The 10043-nt window shown below is 45.0% G+C and overlaps 1 protein-coding gene across 1 annotated transcript in view; it reads left to right on the forward strand.

Moving 5' to 3' along the window:
* The first annotated feature begins 937 nt into the window (after window positions 1-937).
* The window catches only part of ST3GAL1 (ST3 beta-galactoside alpha-2,3-sialyltransferase 1), a 23200-nt gene continuing 14094 nt past the window's right edge, over window positions 938-10043 (forward strand). The window contains exon 1 of the mRNA XM_010151450.1: window positions 938-1254. Within this exon, the coding sequence (XP_010149752.1) occupies window positions 943-1254 (312 nt within the window). The 5' untranslated portion in view covers window positions 938-942. The remainder of the gene's footprint in view (window positions 1255-10043) is intronic.

The raw sequence follows: 10043 nt of genomic DNA on the forward strand, positions 1-10043 counted from the left end.
AAAGGAACCCATGCCTCTTCCTCCCTGTCCTGCTCCTCCCTCCTTTGCCAGGTACTTTTTGTTCGGCTGCTTTGAGTTATGAATACTTTGCTGTGTGTCTTGTGGCTATCAAGGTCAGCCTAAGGGAAGGAGGTGAGTCATTTCCATTGAAATGGCGACAGACTGCAATTCAAATAAGGCCGGAGCTGCTGAGGCTGATTCAATACAAAGGGACTCAATGTCCACAGGTCCATGCTTTGCCCTTTCGGAAATTTCACCCTGAAACTTCCAGTATGCAAATACCGCAGCAGAAATTGCAGCTGGTGCTGCTGTGTCGAGGGCTCTGAGCAGAGAAAAGCAGAGAAAGCAGGTTGAGAGGAATGTAAAAAACTGTCTGACAATGATTTTTCTTTCTTTTTCTGCGTGTGTGTTTCCAGGCTGCAAACTGTGCTCCGTGGCTTAAATGGACATCTAAGCACGTCTCTCTGCTGGAATGTACATCCCCAGATGATCTGAGCCCTCGTGAACTAACTTCCAAGAAAAAAAAATAACCACCCTCTTCTTTCTACAATTTGCTTGCTTTAATTTATGCTTTGCTGCCACACAGAAAACCTGAATTTTAATGCTGATACTGCTGCCCTCTAAGTCTTCTAGTACGCAGGAGGACAAGGGTCCGCCTTCACTGAATCCTTGGTGGGAGAGGTTAGCAGCAGGCCACAGAGAGGTGGAAGGGACTTGGAAGCACTGTGAGAAGGCGAAAGGAAATACCCAGCTTTGTCTTTTTTGAAGCCCATTTGGGGAAACAAAGCTTCTTCCTTATGAACGGAGGTATTGGAGTTGGTATGTTCAGCCTAAGCCCGTGGTGGTAACCGACAGGTGCCTGCAGCACCTTTTCCTTTTTGCCTTACGTCGGACCCTACATCCTTCTTGGTCAGCGGCGAGAGCAGAAACTGAGCAGGAAAGATGGTCATCATAAGGAGGAGGAACGTGAAAGTGTTTACCTTCGCCTTTTTGCTCATCACGATATCGTCATTTCTGCTGAACTACACGCACCAGGTGACCACGACCACCTGGGACCCGAGACATCTCATCATGCAGTTTTCAGAGCAAGTCCAGAAGCTCTTCAAGTACCCCAGAAGACCGTGCAGCTGTCGCACCTGCATTTCTGAGCTGGGACATTCCCTCTGGTTCGATCAGAGATTTAATTCAACTATGCAACCTTTCCTGACCTCACAAAATGCCTTGATCCCTGAAGACAGCTACAGGTGGTGGCTGGTAAGTGGGAGGTGTGGATACGGCCCGGCATTCGTGTGCGCATTGCGGTGTCAGGCTTCGAGCGATGCCAGGCAGATAGTGAGAGGTGGCTCTTGCCAAAAGCATTTGCCATCTCAGCTGACAAGCCAGGCAGAGGTGGGAGAAAGTGGGCGTCTATGTTGCTGTTTAGCTCGCAGGCACTGGGAGCGCACGCTCGCTTGCCCCAGGGTAGAAAAGTCGCTGACGAGTGAGGTGGTGAGTCCAGAATTTGCAAATGTCAATATTGCCTTTTTCTCCCTTCACTTCAAAAGACTTAGACTTCGTAAGCTGGCATGCTTCGCTTCAGATGGTAATAAAAGGGCTTTTGCTGTCCATCGATGTAGCAAAGCAAACTCACTGTGAAGTGTGTAATTCCCCTGGGGCTCTCCCTACCATAAGACGTTTAAGTAATTAGCAAGATTAAATGGAAAATGATTAATTTCATGTGTAGGAGAACAGTCTCCGTTGTGGCTGATGATGTAAAATAGGTCTGTAAAGTGCATGGGCGGCCATGGGTCACTGGGAAGGAGCAGCCCCTGTCTGTCCTTGAGCAGGGTGGTCCAAAGAGCCTAAGCATCAGGAAAGCTAGCAGATACCTTGTTGGGAACGCACAGAAGGGAAGAAGGCGTATCCTGATGTTTTGCCTAATTAAAGCCCCTTTAATGTTCTCTTGAAAGAAGACATCGATTAAATGAATTGCCCATGGCCTGCATTGCCGAGCTGCCAAAGTGCAGGTTCTGGCTGTACCACCCCAGTGAAATCACAGTTTCGGTATGAGCTGCTTTCCTCTTCTTCAGAAAAAACAGTTTCCCTGTGCCTTTATTTGAATACGCTAACTGCCTGTAACTAGGTATCCTGTGGTGAGCACTACCCTTGATACTGAATTTGGGGCTTTCAGCCCTTCCCGGATGCCCACTTTTGCACTTCTCACTAGGCTGGCTGTTGAATTTACTGGTGAAAAAGAGATGCCACTGAACTTCAGTGTCTTTAACGGTTGCATAAATTAGATCCTCATTTTATAATGAAACCCTCCTTTTTGCTGAGTCTCACATACTCCAGGCATTGCATCCTTTCACCTGCCCTTTGGCCATGACTCAGATTTCCTGTTGCCTATGTTTTTTCTTGCAGCCCCCAGACACTTTTCCTTCTGGTGCCCACATTTCCTAGCTGGGCTTTGCTGGAGCTATGAGAAGGGAAAATGGCAAGCTCAGGTCCTGGTTCCCTTTGCCCTGGGGTGAGGCTTCACCAGGGAGCTAAGCTGATTTAGATTAGATATCAGGAAGAAATTCTTCCCAGGGAGGGTGGTGAGGCACTGGAACAGGTTGCCCAGAGATGTTGTGGATGCCCCATCCCTGGAAGTGTCCAAGGCCAGGCTGGATGTGGCTTTGAGCAACCTGGTCTAGTGGAAGGTGTCCCTGCCCATGGCAGGGGCCTTGGAACTAGATGATCTTTAAGGTCCCTTCCAACCCAAACCATTCTATGATTCTGTGATTCTATGAGTTAACAACTGGCAGTTTTTGGAGGAGGGTGGGATATCCCAAATCAAGCTCAGTAGGTGAGAGGATGAGGTTGTTCGTGAACACTGTGAGTGGTGAGGCTGGTTGAGAAGTGCCTCTGGGTTGCCTCTGAACAGAAAGACTGGGAGAGGGTGGGATGATCAGTCCTAAATCCCAGCATTGCTGGGAGGGCTGCGCTCCTGCCGCACCCAGGCTGAGGAGGAGACCTGCAAGACACAGCTGGGTGCACAGGGTGCCTCTGCTAAGGGGGCTCTGCCTCTCTGGGCTTGCGTATCGCCTCTAAGCAAAGCCATGCTACATTCTGCACTCAGACGCCACTCTGACTTAAATATCAGGTTTCAATGCATTCTCTTAAAAAAAAAAAATTAAAAAAGTAAGAAAAAGCTTGGGACTTTCAGTACAGAAGTCTGAATTTCTGATTCTCCTTCTTGTAGTGAAACTGGGAAAAAAAAAGCACAAATATTTCACTTCAGCTCAACCTGAAACAGGTTTTTTTGGGGGGAGGGTGGTTTCTTTTTCAGCTAAATTATAGTGACTTTCGGGACAGCCAAAAGTCTTCCCCCTCACCCCCACCCCATCCCAAAATAAAAGCTGTCTATTAATTTTCAGGGCTGTCTAACCCTATTTGTAGTGTTTTCATGCATTTTTTGCATTCAGGTCAAGTTCAAAGGGAATACACCACTTTAGAACACAAAATCAAAGCATTTTTTTCTTAGATGGTAAAAATAAATCTTCTAAGATTTCTACACTTCTACCATATTTTTTTTCAGCCTCCCCCCAAAACTGCATTGTTAGTTGGAAATCAGTTGCTTACTGAAAATGCTTACCCTAATCTATAGTAGATGGAGAGGTGCCCTGACTCCTCTGAAAGATGCTTCTGGGTAAACCCAGGCATGATGTGGCCTCAGGTCCTCATTGCAACCTATTTGCTACAGTCATTGTCATTTGATAGGACAAGAAGAAACAGCCTCAAGTTGCACCAGGAGAGGTTTAGATTGGATATTAGGAAAATTGTCTTCACCAAAAAGGTTGTCAAGCACTGGAACAGGCTGCCCAGGGAGGTGGTTGAGTCACCTTCCAAGAAGGTATTTTAAAGATGTGTAGATGTGGAACGTAAGGACATGGTTTAGTAGTGGACTTGGCAGTGTCGGGTTAACGGTTGGGCTTGCTCTTAAAGGTCTTTTCTAATCGAAACGATTCTATGATTCTATGTTTTCTACAGTAAGTAATTTCCAGGTGCATCCTTCCTGTGCTTCCTTTTTGCTGATCGTTTTTAGGCTTGTCTTCAAAGCATTTCTGAGATTTCTGCCAGTCTTAAAGAAAACATTGCTCATGGCCATCTTTTACTGTTGCTTACTTTGCCAACTCAGTAATTTGTGACTTTTTACTATATTTGCACTTAAAAGATGGGGCATGAGACCTGAGATTGCTTAAACTTCATTTCAGGCTACAAATGGCTGTGCATTTGCTCTCAGGAACTGACTTTCAGACAGCACAGTGGTTTCGTTATGCTGTAACTGAGACAACGATGACTATGCTAGAGCTATTTATTACAAGGCTGTGACTTTCTTGTCATGGGGAGACCCATGTGATGTTCTTGGCCTAAACATAGGCAGAGCCCTTGCTGGAAAGCTGTTTGTCTACCAAGCTCAGTGTGCCCTCCCATCCCATTAACCCTGTTGCTGTATATGTGAATAAGGGTTATTCATCCAAAGAGTCCCGTAGCATTAGTATCCCTCCACTGCTAGGAAAAAAAGGACTGATTTCAGAGCTTAATGACCAGTATTTGAAATGAAGTGACATTTGGGGCGCAAAGAATTGGTGGTCTTGCTTGCAGCTCTTCACATGGCTGCCAGGCTACCTCATGGTTTGTTTGGAGAATACGAGGTTTAAACTCTTCCAGCTTGGTAGGATGAGGTTTTCTGGAAGGAAATATTCCTGGCTACTGTGGATAAAATCGTGTTGTCCATACTGGAGTTAGCAGTACCACCTGTGCGGGTGGGAAGGAGCAGAGGAGGGCAGTGCCACCGCCCCTACAGCAGCTTGTCCTGCCGCACAGGGCAGGGCTGCTTCTGGAGAAGGCACCTGAATGTGTGCCTGGCTGTTTCGGTGTTCATGGAAACAAGGGGCTGTGGTCAGGGCTGTTACTTGCTTTTCATTTCCTTCAATGTGCCGAGCTGATAGACTCTCCTAGGGTTACTTGAGTTGGGTAACAAATAATGGCCCAAATTCTCCTTCTGGGCACACCCCTGCGGCTGCTCTGTGCTTTTTGTGACTTAAAGTTGAATTGGAGTCCTCCTTTTGGAGATGATCTGGGCATTAGTAGTACCCCAGACTGTAACCACCATGTTAGAAATTCCTCCCTCCCTTTCTTCCTTCCTGCTTCCTCCCGTCCTTCCTTCCCTTCTTCCTTCCTTCCTTCCTTCCTTCCTTCCTTCCTTCCTTCCTTCCCTCCTTCCCTCCTTCCCTCCTTCCTTCCTTCCTTCCCCACACCGCCCGACTGTAACCACCGTGTTAGAAATTCCTCCCTCCCTTTCTTCCTTCCTGCTTCCTCCCATCCTTCCTTCCCTTCCTCCTTCCTTCCTTCCTTCCTTCCTTCCCTCCTTCCTTCCTTCCTTCCTTCCTTCCTTCCGTCCGTCCTTCCTTCCGTCCTTCTGCCCTCCCTCCCCCCCCTCTCTTTCTCTTCTCTACCTCTGTGTGTGTCCCTCATCGTACACCTGGGGACTGTGAGAGTCAGTGTTTTGGAAGTTGGTACTTTATGTCATGTGATGCATTTCTTTCTGTTTATTTTTTTTTTCCCCACCTCCCTGAGCTGGTTCACCTGCAAGTTTTTCATTGTTTTTCCATGACACAAATGCTGTGGACATTTCCACTAAATTTAGTAACCTGTATATAAGGAAACAGGACATGAACTACATGCTGTGTTACAGCATAGCATTTATTTATAGTTTTTTGGTTTATTCTCAGGGGTTTTTGGCATTGTTTTTGGTGGTCAGAAAGTATAAAAAATGCAAGATCAGAACCTGCTGTTCTAAATCCAAAATAACTCTGTTGAGGTTGATGGATTAAAGCTGTGATAAGTAAAATCAGACTGACAGTTCCCTGGAAATCTTATCTGTAGCACATTGTTCATCAACTACCACGTTACAAAAATTTTAGTCTTGAGTCATATGATATTAGAGGGTTTTGCTTTCTTTTTTTTTTTTTTCCCCCCCCCCTGGAAGAAAGCTCAGCTCTTGGGGCCATGTGATTAGCGCATCTAAAAGAAAATGTTAGCTTTTAGTCCTTATGTTTGTAGGAAGGAGTATAATACATGGCTAACCAGCCCGTGAACTAAAGGGCACCCCCAACACATGCGCTGGGGAACTCGTGGAAGCTGCGCTTATTTTTAAGACAGCAGCAGAGCTACTTGGCACCCAAGTCATGCATTTTAAATGCTCTTTGTAGAAAATTTGCCCAAATACTTTGATCACCAGAAGTTTTCTTTAAAACTGGGACACTGCCTGTGATACTTCAAAAGTAATATAAAGGGCTCAGTGCTCCGAAAGTAGTGTGCTCACAGCAGAAGGTGGTACCACATCCAGCCCAGGTCCCAGTGCTTGCTACATGCCCAGTCCCACCTGCTGGTGTGCTGCTTGGGTGCAAGCATGACATTTAGACCAGCCTTGGGCATACTGGGAAAGAGAACCTGACCCTGGGCTACCTCTTACTGGTAGCTATTGGGCTTGTTCAGCCTGGAGAAGAGAAGGCTCTGGGGAGACCTTACTGCAGCCTTCCAGTACCTGAAGGGGCTACAAGGAAGCTGGGGGGGGACTTATTATAAGGGCCTGTAGTGACAGGACAAGGGGGAATGGGTTTAAATTGAAAGCGGGGAGATTTAGATTAGATATCAGGAAGAAGGTCTTCATGGAGAGAGTGATGAGGCACTGAAACAGGTTGCCCAGAGAAGCTGTGGATGCCTCATCCCTGGCTGTCTTCAAGGCCAGGCTGGATGAGGCTTTGAGCAACCTGGTCTAGTGCAAGGTGTCCCTGCCCATGGCAGAGGGGTTGGAACTAGATGGTCTTTAAGGTCCCTTCCAACCCAGACCATTCTATGATTCTATGATTCTTATCCCCTCTGGGAGCCCCTGCATACCTCTAGCTGGGCTGCAGCTCCAGGATCTCCTACGGAGGACAGGAAGATCTGAAGGTGATCCAAGTTTAGGGGTCCCTCTGGGCACTGTGATGGGCTCTATCGAGCTGCAAACATCCTGCAGCCAGAAACAAAGGCACACAGAGCTGGTGGAGGCAGAGACTTTGCTCCTTAGAGTAGTGTGGAGGTGACCTGTACCAGCCATAGAAGTCAGAAATCTTACGATTTGGCGTGCGCATATTATGGTGTTATTTGCATAATACATGCACATTACATTCATACTTGAGAATGCATTTTTTTTGACAGACAGAAATCATTAAACATAGCCTGAACTCTTGAAAACCCCTATATTCTTCCCTTTAATCTTTTTGATGCATAGTAATTGCAGGACATTAAATCTAACAATAATAATGCCATATTTTGCAGACCAAGGAGGCGTTTTTAAAACTGATGGTTTCCTTTTAACCTCTCCTTCCATCTGCAAAATGAAGATTACCTGGATTTGCCCCACCATGCCGTTGCTAGGATTAATCTTTGTATGATGTCTTATAGCTGGGAAGCGCTGTGTGAGTATTAATGCCTCCAAGCGGCTGCGGCAAGGCAATTAGTAGCTGTGCAAAGAGATTCTCATGGGGCTTTATTCCCTCTTTATTGTTTAAGAACAGTAAAAAAAATTAGAAAAGCCATGAAAAACAGTATTGCTACACCAGCTTCCCCAGGCTGCCCAGCTCCTGCCAGACCCACACCTATACCTGCCTGTCCACCACAAGGGTTGTGTCTTGATCTGTGCTCCATCTGCATCCACATCCGATGGTTATAGGTTAAGCAGGCTATTTTCTACCTCCTAGTAAGTTGGGATTTTGAAGGTGTATTTCATACCGTGCCAAACTTGTTGATGGATGCAAGATGCACAGGCACCAGAAGAGCTTTCCTCTGAGGTTCTCCTAACTGTAGCTGTCTCCTCACCACTCCAAGCCGCTACCTCTGAGCATCCTTGGCCAAATTCACACCCTCTATTTGCATCCCCTTAGCTGAGTTTTGGGTATTGCTTCTTGGCAATGATGGTGATGTGATGGTGCCAGAGAGCCCAGGGAAGCTTTCTGACAAGTTTCTAAAATCAGCAAGTCACTTACAGACTTGCACACCGTTGCTAGGATTGCACACCATGGTGCAAGAAGGAGCAACAGGCTTCTCCTCAGAAAGCCATTCTTGGGTATAAAAAGGAATTGCATAAACTTTTAGGGGAATTTTTTGTTTCTTTTTTAAAATAAGAAGATGCAAAACCACCTAGTAAACTTCCGTATGTGGAGTGGGGAGTTTCTAAGGGTGGGAGGGCAGGGTAGCTTGTCTTCCCTGTGAAGATGATTAGGAAACTTCTCAATCTGGGCTCCTAATTTTATTTTTTAACAACCTAAGTTGAAGAGTTGACTGTCAAGTGCCAGATAAATATTTTATGGAGGGAGCTGGAGTGTTATGTGATCAATGATATTTTCTGTGTGGACACAAGGTGGGTTAAGATGCTTTTTGAACTTGAGCAAGAGGTTAAGCTGCATCACTAGACATGGCTGTTGCTTGCACAAACTTCTGACAAAAGCAGCCACTTCACTTAGGACACAGGGGTCAGGTACTTCAGTGTATTTAAACCCATTTCTAGCAGCTGTATCCATACATGTATCCCTGGCATACATCTGTGGCACTTTGAGGGAGGGTGGTGTCCCAGCAGAGCCACATGACACTGCCATGACTGTGTCTTGCACAGCATGGGCAGACTTTCACCCAGTGCTTTTGTTGATTTATGGAAAAGACCAGACTGGTGGGAGCTTGCTAAAAAAAAAAAAAGACAACATGACTCAAAGAAGACAAATATCTGGTGTGGGAGAGTGAACTGTAAGTGTCTTGTAATTGTAATGCTATTAAAATGGTCTTTTTCAAGAAGTCAAGTAAACATTGTGCAACAAGGAACTGGCTGCATATTAAGTCTGAACTTTTGAAAACTATCTGCCTTGGAGTTAACCAGCTGCATTGCCTGCTCTGCTCTGTTTTGCTGAAATGTCAGACTAACCAATGCTGATTGAAGATTAGGCCTGAAAAGTGTAGTCCAATCAGATAATCGCTGAGGAAATTAAAACAGACCACGTTTAATGAGTTAGGGACGGGTGTCTTATTGTACAGATGTTCAGGACACAGAGCAATAACAACCTCATGCTATTTGAGGTCACCGAAGGAATGGCTAACATAACTAATAGTCTCTGCTGTGAAAGTTGTATACAACTGGGGGATCGTGTCCTGCTTTTTGGCTGGTGTTGGTACTCATGTTTTAATTTGGGCAGATCCCTTCTAAGAAAAGGCGGATCTTTGTTCGGTGTAAATGGAGGTGCCTCTCCATGATAATGTTTCTTATCATTTTAATGCGTCAAACAGAGGTCAATACTCCAGTTCCTTGCTTTTACTCTTACTGTAATTCTGGCTGAAAAAGCAATTTAACTTAAAAAAGGGGGCTCAGGTATTTAGAATTTTCTGAAAATTATCTTCGTCATCAGAATTTTCTCATGCAAAGTCACTGCAAAAATAGGTTGTGGTTTTTTTTCCCCAGAATGACTATGTTCTGAAAAGTGTTTTGGTGCACGTTTGGTGGTTTTCCATTTCATTTCTTAGACTGTTAAATTCAGTTCACCCATATATATAGTGTACAAATGGGTGTATGCACATAAGCGTTCAAATAATTCAAATCAAGTTCCTTTTTTTAAAAAGTTGGCTTTTTCTGCATTATACAAATGATCCTACACTCTATGACATCTACAAAAAGTCTCTATTTTGAAGGCTGCAGGCTTTCTAACATTAAATGTTTTTCATTAATTCAGATGTTTAAAAACAGGTTAGATTGGATTGATAAAGAATACGCAAGAGTTGATATATGAACATGTGTTTGTAGCATCACATACAAATTTAGAAGAAGATAACCCTTTGCATTTAAATAATTAAGCCATCCACTGAATAGTGACATATGTGATAATAATGAAAGTGCTTGTCTGGGCATCCTAATTACCTTGCATCTTAATCACCTTGTGCAGCCTTAATCACCAGTGCATATGTATGAGTATATAGGTTATCAAGAATCAGCA

The sequence above is a fragment of the Eurypyga helias genome, unplaced genomic scaffold, assembly GCF_000690775.1.
Source record: "Eurypyga helias isolate BGI_N326 unplaced genomic scaffold, ASM69077v1 scaffold10965, whole genome shotgun sequence".
Classification (NCBI taxonomy): Eukaryota; Metazoa; Chordata; class Aves; order Eurypygiformes; family Eurypygidae; genus Eurypyga; species Eurypyga helias.